This window comes from Mastigoproctus giganteus, chromosome 2, assembly GCF_048544385.1.
Source record: "Mastigoproctus giganteus isolate SK-2022 chromosome 2, ASM4854438v1, whole genome shotgun sequence".
NCBI lineage: Eukaryota > Metazoa > Arthropoda > Arachnida > Uropygi > Thelyphonidae > Mastigoproctus > Mastigoproctus giganteus.
In genome coordinates, this window is record NC_143576.1 from 17,754,916 (window position 1) to 17,769,983 (window position 15,068).

The 15,068-nt window shown below is 41.0% G+C and overlaps 1 protein-coding gene across 1 annotated transcript in view; it reads left to right on the forward strand.

Moving 5' to 3' along the window:
- Positions 1-14,129: 14,129 nt before the first annotated feature.
- The window catches only part of Pgm2a (phosphoglucomutase 2), a 184,905-nt gene continuing 183,966 nt past the window's right edge, over positions 14,130-15,068 (forward strand). The window contains exon 1 of the mRNA XM_090390365.1: positions 14,130-14,327. Within this exon, the coding sequence (XP_090246491.1) occupies positions 14,250-14,327 (78 nt within the window). The 5' untranslated portion in view covers positions 14,130-14,249. The remainder of the gene's footprint in view (positions 14,328-15,068) is intronic.

Sequence of the window (15,068 nt, forward strand, 5' to 3'; positions counted from 1 at the left end):
ATCGCTCTGCTGTTAATTTGTTTAAAGAGGGAGTTGCCAAACGTCTGCATGCTGCCAGACAAGCACAGATCAAGAGCTGCAGAAACATCCGTTGCTAATGAGGTTCTGTTAGGTAAGGTGGAATCGCTATTAAAAAGGTGCCTTGCACATGTGATGGCTTGTTGCACTGGAACTAATGTAAACAATGAGACATCAAAGGAGGTAATGATCTGCTCCTTGGAGATGATGTCATTGATGAGGTGCAAGAATTCTTCAATGTTGGAAACTATTTCCTACAAGGGGTGCAACAGTCAGGCAATAAACTTAGAACACTCGTATTCTGGTGAGTTGCAGCAAGAGACGGGTCTTAGAGTGGTGCGTGGCTTGTGTACATTAGGAAGCCCATAAAATCGAAGCTGACATCCTGTCGTGTGCAGCTGTCAACGTGGTTTTTGAGATGTTTTTAGATTTAAGCCAGCCATTAACCAAATTATTAACCCTAGATTCCAAGACAGGAGGGCCATGCACTAGTTCGTTAACGTCGGGATCGAGTAGAAGGGAGAGCCTTATTCAGATTGCTTCATAACTACGGTGCAACGTCGTATGTCAAGTGGGCAGAATGACTGATGTCTCTTCTCAGCAAAAGAGGAGTTGAGGTTAGAGAGCACATAGGATGGAAGCAGTCTTACAGTGAATCTTTTTCACGGTTTCTTCAGGAAAACTGGTCAGATATGCCTCTACTCCCATGGTGAGCTCTCTGATGGGAAGTTTTTGTGGTAGGATGGCAAATTTCATTCCAAAAGAAGCTCAATTTGCTCACTACATTAGTGTTTACTGCTTAAGTTTAAGATGAAACGAAAGTTACTCCCAGAGAAGGTTGATCGAAAGAAATTTAAAAGGACTATTATGTCAAAACTAATAGCAATGTGGTAGGAAAGATGGAATTCTGGTGTGACCAGGAGGTTTATTCCTGTTGTATCCCCTACTGGGGATACAACAGGAATAAACATCTGGAGAGTAGGGGCTGGTAAATCAGAATGTCTTATAATGGGGGATTTTAACTACCCAGATATTGATTGGAACTTGTGGATTGGTCACCCACACACTAGTAAGACTTGTGGATTTATTGGATGATTGTTTTCTGCAGCAGCATGTTCGAGAGGCACTCAGAGAGGGTAATACTCTTGATCTGGTTATCCGCAGTGCGGATCATTTAAGAATTTGCAGATATAGGAACCGCTACGTGGCAGTGATCACAGTGTACTGATGTGGGATTTACTTAAAGATAAAATTACCATCAGGGGTAAAGGAAAGGGTTTTTGCTTCCATAAATTCTGTGCAGTGGGATCAACTGGCGATGTTACCAACAGTAAATTCTAATTGGGAAGCATTCAAGGAATTAATCGTGGATGCTACTAAAAGTTTCATACCTATTAAGAAATATTGTTCAAGGTTTAGGCCTAAATGGTTATTCAAATGAACTAATGATATTTGGGCAGAGAAGAAAAATGCATGGGATGCATATAAATTATCAAGCGACTCAGAAGCCTATGGCAGATAAAAGCTAGTCTAATCAGGTCACAAAAGAGGTTAGGCAGGCGAAGGCAGATTACGAGAAATCTTTGGCAAAAGATGCTAAGAAAAACAGCAAGGATTTCTTTACTTATATAAATTCTAAAAGGAAGGGGAAGAATATGATTGGTCTATTTGATATCGATGGTTCGACTGTTGATCCTGCTCAGATAGCAAACAAATTGAATGAGTATTTGTATCTACATTCACACATTAAGGTTTGAAAATGGCAGAAGTTTATCAAATTGTAGTAGGGTGCTTAATGATTTTGTAATAACTGAGAGCAAAGTGGAAGAGAAATTGTTGAAGTTGAAAAATTTTAAAAATAAGAAAGGCACCTGAGGTGGATGGGAATATCCAGTTATATTAAAGGAGGCGGCAAAGCAACCAAGCAAACCCTAAGCCATAATTATGAGAGCATCCTAGGACTGAGAAGAGGTCCCCACGCACTGGAGATATGCAAATGTATCCTGAATTCACAAAGGGGGACGAAGAGTGACACGAGTAATTACAGACCACTTAGTTTAACTTCTGTTCCAGGTAAAATAATGGAGTCACTGGTTAAAGATGCATTGCAGTATCATCTAGACAAGACTGCGGCAATAATTCAGACACAGCATGGTTTTGTTAAGGGAGAGTCTGGTCTGACAAATTTGATAGGGTATTATGATGTGGTTACAAAAGAACTGGAGGCAAAAAATAATATAGATATCATATATTTGGATTTCAGGAAAGCTTTTGACACTGTTGCACATGGAAGGCTATTGTACAAATTGGAGAAGAATGGTAAGTTGCTACAATGGATAAAAGGATGGTTGAGTGGGAGAAGACAGAGGGTGACATTGGTCCACGAAGAGCAGCACCCATTGATTACCATCAATGGGTGCTGCTCTTCGTGGACCAATGTTATTAGTGGAGTCCCACAGGGTTCGGTCTTGGGCCCTCTGTTGATTTTATATATTTATCAATGATATTGATGAAAGTGTATCAGGTTTGTGTCGAAGTTTGCAGATGATATAAAGGTTGGTAGGGTTGTTAATGGCAGTGTGCTACTGCAACAGGATCTAGATGATTTTGGCAGATAGGCCAAGAAGTGGCAACTGAAGTTTAACCTTGACAAATGCAAAGTACTGCATATGGGTAGAAGTAACTCCAGAGAAACGTACTAACTGTGTAGTACTACACTTAAGGTGGTAGAAAATGAAAAAGACCTGGGAGTAATCGTTCTGTCAGATATGAAGTTTTCTGAGCAATGCAGACAGGCTGCCAAGGCAGATCATGGGGTTTTGTCAATGATATATATATATAGGAATTTTGCAGCAGGGAGAAGGTGATTTTCCCTCTGTAAAAGGTAATGGTCAGGCCTTGCCTTGTGTACTGCATACAGGTCCTCATTTTAAGAAGGATGTAGATTTGCTTGAGTGTATACAGAGAAGGGCAACGAGATTGGTGATGGCAATGAAGCGATCCTCTTACCAAGAGAGGCTTAAGTTCTGAAATTGCAGTGGCTGGAGACTAGGCACCTGCACGGTGATCTGATTGAAGTGTATAAGGCCTTGAATGGGTTGAGCACGATGAATTCTGATAGGATCATTCCACTTGTTCAGATTACGAACCTAAGGGTCATAAATTCATATTAAGAAAAGGCAGGTGTAGAATATATATGCGGAAATTTGCCTTAAGCCAGCAGGTGATTAATTGCTGGCACAAATTTCCATCGGTCGTTGTGGAAGTAGATACGTTAAATAAATTAGCATTAGCATTAGTAGAGGCATTTGATGCAAGAAAGCAAGCTTATGCAGCGTCAGCCAAAAAAAAAATAAATAATAAATAAAGTAAAATAAATAAATAAAAAATAACCACTTCCACTTCACCCCTCTGTTCGTTCGAAATACCTCTCCAGCTGAGCCTTAAACTTATTTAGGCTATCAACTTCCACGACAACGGATGGAAGTCTGTTCCACCTACCAACCACCCGCTGGCTAAAGGCAAATTTCCGCACATCTATCCTACATCTGTTCTTCCTCAATTTGAATTTATGCCCTCAGGTGATTATTCTGAGCAAGAGAAAGAATCCCATCAGCATCGAGCATGCTCAAACCATTCAAGGATTTGTACACCTCTATCAGATCACCTCGCTGATGCCTAGTCTCCAGACACTGTAATTCGCAAAAGTTAAGCCTTTCTTTGTAAGAGTACCCCTTTGTTCCATTCACTAATCTTGTTGCCCTTCTCTGTACTCGTTCCAGCAGCTCTACATCCTTCTTCAAATGAGGCCTCCAGGCCTGTATACAGTACTCTAGATGTGGCCTGACCATTGCCTTATACAAGGGAATAATCACCTCCTTATCCCTGCTAGAAAAATTCCTATATATCATTGACAATACACCATGAGCTACTCTTGCAGCCCGTCTGCACTGTTCAGAGAACTTCATACCTGCCTGCACAACCACCCCCAGGTCCCTTTCATTCTCTACCACTGTCACTGTAGTACCACAGAGTTGATACGTTGCCCTGGGGTTGCTGTTTCCCATATGTAGTACTTTACTTTTGTCAATGTTAAACTTCATTTGCCACCTATCAGCCCATCTGCTCAACCTTTCCAGATCCTATTGCAGCAGCATAGTGTCAGTAGTGTCCTTGACAACCCTGCCAACCTTCGTATCGTCTGCAAACGTGGACATTAAGCTTGATATACCATCATCAATATCATTTATAAATACAGAAAACAATAAAGAACCCAATGCTGAACCCTGAAGGACTCCACTAATAACATTAGTCCACGATGAGCAGTGTCCATTGATTACCACTCTGTCTTCTCCCGCTTACCTCCCCTTTATCCATAGCAACAATTTGCCTCCAATGCCACACTGCTCCAATTTGTGCAGCAGTCTTCCATTTGTAACAGTATCAAAAGCCTTTCTAAGATCCAAATATATAATATCAAAGTTATTCCCTGCATCCAGTTCTTTTGTGACTGCATCATAGTATCCAATCAAATTGGTCAGGCAAGACTTCCCCTTAACAAAACCATGCTGTGTCCGAGCTATAACTGAAGTCTTGTCTAGATGATCCTGCAGTGCTGCTTTAACCAGTGCCTCCATTAATTTTCCTCGAACAGAAGTTAAACTCACATTACTTGTGTCAGCCTTTGATCCTCCTTTGTGAATTGGGGGTCACATTTGCACATCTCCAGTCCATGGGTACCTCCCCTGAGTCCAAGGAAGCTCTCATAATTATGGCTAAGGGTGTGCTTACTTCCTTTGCTGCCCCCTTTAATATAACTGGATAGATTCCATCCACCCCAGGTGCCTTTCTCGTCTTTATCTTTCACAATTTCTCCTCCACTTTACTCTCAGTTATTACAAGATTCTCTAGCTTACTGCCAGAGTTGAATACATCTCTGGCAATCCCCTCGCTGAATAACTCTTCGTGTGAATGTCAGTGCAAAATATTCTTTTAGTTTCTTAGCTACTTGAGTAGGATCATCAACAGTTGACCCATCGATATCAAGTGGACCAATCTGATTCATCCCCTTCCTTCTAGAGTTTACATAAGTAAAGAACTCTTTGCTGTTTTTCTTTGCATCCCTTGCCAAAGATATCTCATAATCTGCCTTCGCCTGCCTAATCTCCTGTGTAACTTGGTTACAGATCAACTTGATTCTATCATAGGCTTCTCTGTCACGTGTTAATTTGTATGGATCCCATGCATTTTTCTTCTCTGTCATATGCCTCATTAGTTCATCTGACATCCATTTAGGCCTAAACCTTGAACAATATTTCTTAGTTGGTATGTATAGCCTAGTAGCTTCCAAGATAAGTTCTTTGAATGCTTTCCATTTTGAATTTGCTGTTGGTAACATCATCAGTTGATCCCACTGTATAGAATTTAAATGCTGTCTCAGTCCATCGTAGTCGCCTTTACGAAAGCAATACCCCTTCCCTTTACCCCTAATGGTAGTTACCTCTTTGAGGAACCCCCAGTTCCGAACACTGCCACCTAATTGTTCATTTATCTGCAGATTCTTAATGCATGAAGAATCACTACTGATAATCAAATCAAGAGTATTACTCCCTCTAGTTGCCTCCCGAACATGCTGATATAGAAAACAATCATTCAATAAATTCACAAAAGCCATGCTAGGGTGTGAGTGACCAGCCCCCAAATTCCAGTCAATATCTGGTAAATTAAAATCCCCCATTATAAGACTCTCTGATTTACTGGACCACTCTATTTCTCTGTACAGTTTCTTATTATACTCATCAGAGTCATTAGGCCTATAGCAAACTCCACTCAATTTTGATCTCCCAATGCTTATGTCACACCAAACTGACTCGACACTGCACTGTCCAGCGATGTCGACTTACTTCACTTCCTTGGATTTTATGTGTTTCTTAACTAATAGCATAACCCCTCCTCATTTCCTATGCTTTCTGTACACATTGTACTCCCCAAATTCCAGTTCTGCATTATTTATATCTGTGTGACACCAAGGCTCTGATATCACAACAATATCTGCCTTTGATGTTTTGAGCAATACCTCAAATTCATCAAATTTATTTACCAAACTCCTAGCATTGGTGTACACGCAAGTATACATGCACCTGTTCCTATTCTTAGCTACCCTAACACAACCCGTGTGTTTACTTGTACTGCAATGACTCCCAGCATTCTCTGAAATATCCTGCATCTTGTTTTCCAGGGTGCTGCTCATTCCAATAGAAGCAGTGCAAGAATCACTTTCTCCTCTGCCAGTGGCTACTGTTAATCTATTAGTCCTTGTATCCCCCCACAATCTAGCAGTTTTCCGACCCACCTAACACTGGCTCGATAGCATCAGCAACCATTCTTGCACCCTTTCTATTTTAGTGTATCCCATCCCTGTAGAAGCAGTCTCTCCTGTTAACAAGTACAGACCAGGCTGAAAAAAATTCTACCCCTTGAACCCTGCCCAATCTTTCCAGGGCCGAATTGATCGACAGGGCTCTCATCATATACTCCCTCCTATCGTGTCTGTGCAGAATTGCAGACACTTTCAAATTCAACCCTAATTCACGGCTTTTTCTCATCAATGACCTGTACTTGTTAAGTAATTCCGCCGGTCTCCTACTCTTAATATCATTAGTGGCAACGTGTACAACTATCTCACCTTTTGTGCCCTTAAAAGATGATATCCGCTCTACAACGTCATCATCCTTTACCCCTGGCAGTTATACCCTGGTCCTGTTCCACCTATCCTTTTTACAAAGCATGTTTCCCGTTTCCTTGACAATAGAGTTACCAACAACTACTAGTTCCTTTGGGACCAGCGCATTCTGCCTTGGGGGTTGTCGCTGTGTTGGAGGACCTGGACAGGCATTTGGAGGGAATGGTGTGATTTTTGCTGATACTGCATAAGCTCATACACTGGTTTTCTTGCATCACATGCGACTACTACTATTTGGCGTTTGGTTCCTGGTGGCAGAGTGGCTCTTTTTTATTTTTTTAACTATTGGTAGATGTTCTACTTGATATTGATCATACGGTATCTACGCTATCAACTAGATAACGTATGCCGTCATACATACGTTAAAATACTATGACTACTATGCTGGAAGAGTCCATTGCCCTGTGTGTGCACGATGACGACTATGTAAGGATGGTCTGAAAGGACAGACAATTAACATGGACTGTTCAGTGATGAGTTTAAAGGTACCACAGACCCCAACTTATGCCAACTGAACATGCCCCAGATTACCGACCATCCACCTGTCCGCACAGTTCCTTGTTGACATGCCGGTGCATTGCCTTATACATGTGAACAATCTCCTCCTTTTCCCTACTTGCAGAATTCCTGTATATCATTGCCAAAACTCCATGGCCTGATCTGGCAGCGTGTCTACGCTACTCAGAAAACCTCATGTTTGACTGCACAATACCCCCAGGTCTTTTTCATGCTCTACAACCCTGAGTATAGGTTGGTACATTTTTGTTTTGCTACTGCCACCCATATGCATTACTTTGCATTTGTCAACGTAAATTTCTTTTAACATCTTCTAGCCCATCTTTTCCCGAACCTCTTGCAGTAGCAAACTATCAGTAAAATCCCTGATAATATACAGGGTGATTCACTACCAGTGGGACAAACATGCAGGAGGTGTAGGGGACACAAAGACAAAACGGAATCACATAGCATTGCACATTCCGAAGTGCCTTCGTCATGCGGTAGAGGACGTAGAAAGGGAGGTCGCGTGAACAGTGTTCCCGCTGTAAGTCAGCATTTGCGAACCGTTTCTGTTGAAGAAACCAAGTAACAAAAGTCCTCCAGAGTGGATAATCCGCCGCAGGCTTCAATGATTGGACGCGTTGCAGATGGTATGAACTCATTTGGTTTGTTGACAGTATCCTCCATACAGTGGATTGGGAAATACCCAATCGTTGGCCTATAGCTCGAGTACTCGAGTATATGATGAGAGCCTTGTCGATCAATTCGGCCCTGGAGGGATTGTGCAAGGCTCAAGGGGTAGAATTTTTTTCAGCCTGGACTGTACTTGTTAACAGGAGAGATTGCTTCTACAGGGATGGGATACACTTAAATAGAAAGGGTGCAAGAATTTTTGCTGATGCTGTCGAGGCAGTGTTAGGTGGGTCGGAAAACTGCTAGTTGGGGGGGATACAAGGACTAATAGATTAACAGTAGCCACTGGCAGAGGTGGAAGTGATTCTTGCACTGCTTCTATTGATATGAGCAGAAGTCTGAAAAACAAGATGCAGGATATTTCAGAGACTGCTGGTAGTCATTGCGGTACAAGTAAACACATGGGTTGCGTTAGGGTAGCAAAGAATAGAAACAGGTGCATGTATACCTGCGTGTACACCAATGCTAGGAGTTGGTAAATAAATTTGATGAATTTGAGGTATTGCTCAAAACATCAAAGGCAGATATTGTTGGGATATCAGAGACGTGGTGTCACACAGATATAAGTAATGCGGAACTGGAATTTGGGGAATACAATGTGTATAGAAAGGATAGACAGGACAGGAGGGGAGGAGGGGTTATGCTATTAATTAAGAAACACATAAAGTCCAAGGAAGTGAAGCCAGTTGACATCGATGGACAGGGCAGTGCCGAATCAGTTTGGTGTGACATAAGCATAGGGAAATCAAAATTGAGAGTAGGAGTGTGCTATAGGCCTAATGACTCTGATGAGTATAATAAGATATTGTACAGGGAAATAGAGTGGGCCAGTAAATCAGAGAGTCTTATAATGGGGGATTTTAATTTCCCAGATATTGACTGGAATTTGTGGGTTGGTCACTCGCACACTAGCAAGGCTTTTGTGGATTTATTGGATGATTGTTTTCTACATCAGCATGTTCGTGAGGCAACAAGAGGGAGCAATACTCTTGATCTGATTATCAGTAGTGACTCTTCGTGCATTAAGAACCTGCAGATAAATGAACCACTAGGTGGCAGTGATCACAGTGTGTTGAAGTGGGATTTACTCAAGGAGGTAACTACCATCAGAGGTAAAGGGAAGGGTTTTTGTTTTCGTAAAGGCGACTATGATGGTCTGAGACAGTATTTAAATTCTGTACAGTGGGACCAACTGATGATGTTACCAACAGCAAACTCTAAATGGGAAGCATTCAAGGAACTAATCTTGGAGGCTACCAGGCTTTACATACCAACTAAGAAATATTGTTCAAGGTTTAGGCCTAAATGGTTGTCAGATGAACTAATGAGACATGTGGCAGAGAAGAAAAATGCATGGGATACATATAAATTAATGGGTGACATGGAAGCCTATGATAGATATAAGTTGGTCTGTAACCAAGTCACAAAGGAGATTAGGCAGGCAAAGGCAGACTACGAAAAATCCTTGGCAAAGGATGCAAAGAAAAACAGAAAAGAGTTCTTTACATACTTGAACTCGAGAAGGAAAGGGATGAATCAGATTGGTCCACTGGATATTGATGGTTCAACAGTTGAGGATCCTGCTCAGGTGGCTAACAATCTAAACGAGTATTTTGCATCTACATTCACGCATGAGGAGTTATTCAGGAAGGAGAATGATGTAGGTAAAGTAAACATTGGCAGTGAGCTGGATGATTTTGTAATAACTGAGAGGAAAGTGGAGGAGAGATTGTTGAGGATAAACATAAAAAAGGCACCTGGGGTGGATGGGATCTATCCAGTTATATTAAAGGAGGCAGCAAAGGAAGTATGCAAACCCCTAGCCATAATTATGAGAGCTTCTTTGGACTCAGGGGAGGTACCCATAGACTGGAGATGTGCAAATGTAACCCCAATTCACAAAGGAGGATCAAAGGCTGACACAAGTAATTATAGACCTGTTAGTTTAACTTCTGTTCCAGGTAAATTAATGGAGGCACTGGTTAAAGAAGCACTGCAGGATCATCTAGACAAGAATTCAGTTATAGCTCAGACGCAGCATGGTTTTGTTAAGGGCAGGTCTTGCCTGACCAATTTGATTGGATACTATGATGTAGTCACAAAAGAACTGGATGCAGGGAATAACTTTGATATTATATATTTGGATCTTAGAAAGGCTTTTGATACTGTTGCACATGGAAGACTGCTGCACAAATTGGAGCAGTGTGGCATTGGAGGCAAATTGCTACTATGGATAAGGGGATGGTTGAGTGGCAGAAGACAGAGAGTGGTAATCAATGGACACTGCTCAACGTGGACTAATGTTATTAGTGGAGTTCCTCAAGGTTCAGTGTTGGGTCCGTTGTTGTTTTCGGTGTTTATGAATGATATTGATGATGGGATATCAAGTTTAATGTCCAAGTTTGCAGATGATACAAAGGTTGGCAGGGTCGTTAAGGACACTACTGACGCTATGCTGCTGCAACAGGATCTGGAAAGGTTGAACAGATGGGCTGAGAGGTGGCAAATGAAGTTTAACATTGACAAATGTAAAGTACTACATATGGGAAACAGTAACCCCAGAGCAACGTATCAACTCTGCGGTACTGCACTGACAGTGGTGGAGAATGAAAAGGACCTGGGGGTAATTGTGCAGGGAGATATGAAGTTCTCTGAGCAGTGCAGACGAGCTGCAAGAGTAGCTCATGGTGTCTTGTCAATGATATACAGGAATTTTTCTAGCAGGGATAAGGAGGTGATTATTCCCTTGTATAAGGCAATGGTTAGGCCACATCTTGAGTACTGTATACAGGTCTGGAGGCCTCATTTCAAGAAGGATGTAGAGCTGCTGGAACGGGTACAGAGAAGGGCAACAAGATTAGTAAATGGAACAAAGGGTTGCTCTTACGAAGAAAGGCTTAAGTTTTGCAAATTACAGAGTCTGGAGACTAGGCACCGGCGAGGTGATCTGATAGAGGTGTATAAGGCCTTGAATGGTTTGAGCATGCTCAATGCCAATGGGATTCTTCATCTTTCTCAGAATAATCACCTCAGAGGGCATAAATTCAAATTGAGGAAGGACGGATGTCGGATAGATGTGCGGAAATTTGCCTTTGGCCAGCGGGTGGTTGGTTGGTGGAACCGACTTCCATCACTTGTTGTTGAAGTTGATAGCCTAAACAAATTTAAAGCTCAACTGGACAGGTATTTCGAACGAACGGAGGGGTGAAATGGGAGTGGGTTTTTTTTTTTTTTTTTTTGGCTGATGCTGAATAAGCTTGCTTTCTTGCATCGTATGCCTCTACTAATGCTAATGCTAATGCTAATACTCGTACTCGGATTGCCTTCTGCAAGACATAGGACATTTTCCTGATTGTCTGACGTCCTCGTCGTTCGCTCTCGATTCATGGTACCTCTCGTGAAACAACCAGTCTCACGTAATCTTCTGTGCACACGTGCGAAAATCGTATGATGAGGGGCACGCCTGTGCTGGAAACGTTTCTGGTACAAGCGCAGAGCGGCGCGCCCGTTACAGTCCGCAGCTCCATACGCGAGGTGCATGTCCGCCAGTTCAACGTTTGAATACTCGTCCATCCTACTGCTTCTGGAACCGGTTCGCAAATGCTGACTTCCAGCGGGATCGTTGTTCACGCGACCTCCCGTTCAATGTCCTCTACCGCATGACGAAGGCATTTCGGACCTTTAGCATTAGCATTAGTAGGGGCATTTGATGCAAGAAAGCAAGCTTATGCAGCATCAGCCAAAAAAAAAAAAAAAAACCCCACTTCCATCTCACCCCTCTGTTCGTTCCAAATACCTGTCCAGCTGAGCCTTAAACTTATTTAGGCTATCAACCTCCACCACAAGGGATGGAAGTCTGTTCCACCAACCAACCACCCGCTGGCTAAAGGCAAATTTCCTCGCGTCTATCCTACATCTGTCTTTCCTCAATTTGAATTTATGCCCTCTCAGGTGATTTTTCTGAGCTAGAGGAAGAATCCCATCAGCATTGAGCATGCTTAAACCATTCAAGGCTTTATACACCTCTATCAGATCACCTCGCTGGTGCCTAGTCTCCAGACACTGTAATTTGCAAAACTTAAGCCTTTCTTCGTAAGAGCACCCCTTTGTTCCATTCACTAATCTTGTTGCCCTTCTCTGTACTCGTTCCAGCAGCTCTACATCCTTCTTGAAATGAGGCCTCCAGACCTGTATACAGTACTCTAGGTGTGGCCTGACCATTGCCTTATACAATGGAATAATCACCTCCTTATCCCTGCTGGAAAAATTCCTGTATATCATTGACAATACTCCATGAGCTACTCTTGCAGCCCGTCTGCACTGCTCAGAGAACTTCATATCTGCCTGCACAACCACCCCCAAATTGCAATGTAATGTGATTCCGATTCGTCTTTGTGCCCCTTACAGCTCCTGCAAGTTTGTCGCACTGGTAGTGAATCACCCTGTATAACTTATAGTTTTATATTATAATATAAAACTATATTATTAATTAAAATATAGTTTAATAAGATAACGTTTCGGGTATTTTACCGACACCGATCATCAGACCATGCTGTGCTGAAAACAGAAAGGGCTAGAAATTTGAATATTTTAGGATATTACAGTTACAATTACCAATATTATAATTTACAAATTACGATTCTGTAGTATTCAGTTTTGAATTGCTGTTACAATAGAAAACAGGACATCTAATGTAATACAAAGAGATTAAATTCATACCTGCCAACAGCCTCTTCTTACTACCAGAAGCTTTATGCGCGTACAGGCTGCCGGCAGTTAATTTATAGCAGAGGGATTAACCCCGTTAACCAATGGGACAGTGTCATATTTTTATCCAGGATCTGGGCTTCTTGTATAGTAGAAGCCAGGGGTGAACCCTGATGTATGATCTTACCGATACCAATCATCAGACCATGCTGCTGGCGCCAGGTTTTATCCTGGATCCGAGATTCTTGAGTAGTGCGAGCCTGGGGTGTCCTTTGCTCCCCTACTCTGAATATCAGGTTTGGTGTGCAGGCTGTCAAGGGATTAGGAAATCCCTAATTACTGTCTCTAGCGGCTATTGCTATTTAATGACAGAGTCAAGATTAACGGATCAATTGAACGATGTTTTAAAGAATAGCCTTGAGTTGAAATAACAGATTTAATATCTAACAAGACTAAGCTGACGACACAGAGCCGTCCACACGAATGTTAAAAGTTAAAATAATCTGTAAAAGTGTTTTTCATAAATTTTATTGTGATTTAATATAAACATTAATTTTTACGATCTAACTGAAATATCCCAGGGCCGGATAAAATTCTTTCGCGAGCCAGATTCGGCCAGCGGGCTGTAGTTTGAGTATCCCTGGTCTAGAAAATAAGGAAATCAACAATAGAACACATGCAATTTACAGATATAATATATACTCCACAATATGGTCCAAGTCGCTGAGGCATCTGAAACCCTACATCACTTTGGAAATAGCTTGTAGGCTTCTTCAGTTGATTTGTAGTTAGCTAATCTCAGGTTGAAGAATGTCCATATTGTGACCATATTGTTATTGTTACTTTGTCTCCTGTACTGCATTAGTATTTGGGATCTGATGCCAGACCATATTGCGGTGTGTGTAATGTATGTCTAGAGTAACGTGTGTTCATAAATCTAATTGAATGTTGCACGGACTGTGAAACTCGTAAATTTTATTTCATAAATGTACGAAACTCTGAAATAAATTTCATAAATATCAGGTAGCTAATCTCAGGTAGAAGAAACTGTTTCTTCTGCCTGAACACAGATTCTTCTACCTGAGATTAACTATCTGATATTTATGAAATAAATTTGTAGTTAGCTAATCTCAGATAGAAGAAATTCTTTCTTCTACCTGCGATTAACTAACTACAAATCAACTGAAGAAGCCTACAAGCTATTTCCAAAGTTTGTTCATCCTGATTGAGCCCACAGATTAAAAAAAAAACTTGCTAATCTGTTGGGGAGGGGGGGGGAGTATTGATCCAGCTGTTTATTCGATCCCTACTGAATTACCCTTTGTACCTGGAGCGTCGTTTTAATTTTATATAAATTTTTTATATTATTATTTTCTTCTGATTAATTTTTTTATTTGATTTAATCCCCCCCCCCACAAATGGATCTCTTTTTGTTCCTCCAGATGTCACTGTTTAAATGACATGGTGATAGTATTGTTTGAGAGAGTGTGAGCGTATCTACCGGTCTGGTTTTATCTGAATAAGCTTGATTTGTACTAACTTTTTTTTTTTTTTTAATTTTTTTCCTAATTTTTCAATTTTAATCAAAAATATGGCAGGAGGCATAGAATTGAATACTGGAAATTCCATCCTTGATGGAAAAGTGAAACAATGGTTGCAGTGGGATAAGGTAAATTTTGTGTATTTTTAGAACTGAGATGAATTACTGATTGACAGTTTGTTAGAGCCACCTTGATGTTATGACCTTGGCCACTTGAATATATAAATGTAGTATCTTCCCCTCAAAATAAAATAAATGTGGGCGTTGCCTGTACATATTTTCATATTCAAAAGTTCCGATAAAGTAAAACATTTCCCCTCCCCCCATTCCTCCTGATTATTTTTGCCAATATGATTGGCAATAGTGCCACGGCAAATCGGAACGGGAGGTGAGGCAAAAAATAATTATACATATTAAAAAAAAAAAAAACCTAATTTCACACAAAACACAAAAAAATTACGAAATAATTCTATTTTATTTTCTTGAGCCATATATGCACTTCTTGCGACTCACCACCTGAAGGGGGGTTTACATTGCACAGCTGCGTAACTAGCAGTTACAGAATCGGTTCAATGATTTTTTTTTTTTTTTTTTAAGTACTGCTTCATACACAATATCTGAAATTACAAAAAATGTTTTTCAGTCAGTTGGAAAAAACGTTTTTGCAGTGTTAATCCCGTTTTATTTGAACTCCTGCACTGTGATTTTAGTAGTTTAAAAAATAAAATGTAAAAAAATTTCAGGCAATTTTTGCAGTTTATTTGCTGTTATATGATGTGTTCATGTTTGATGTTAAAACCAGTGAAAGTATATCTCAACCCATTTTGAGCTACAGACTGTCTTGGAATCCTGTGGAGACAATATATCCTG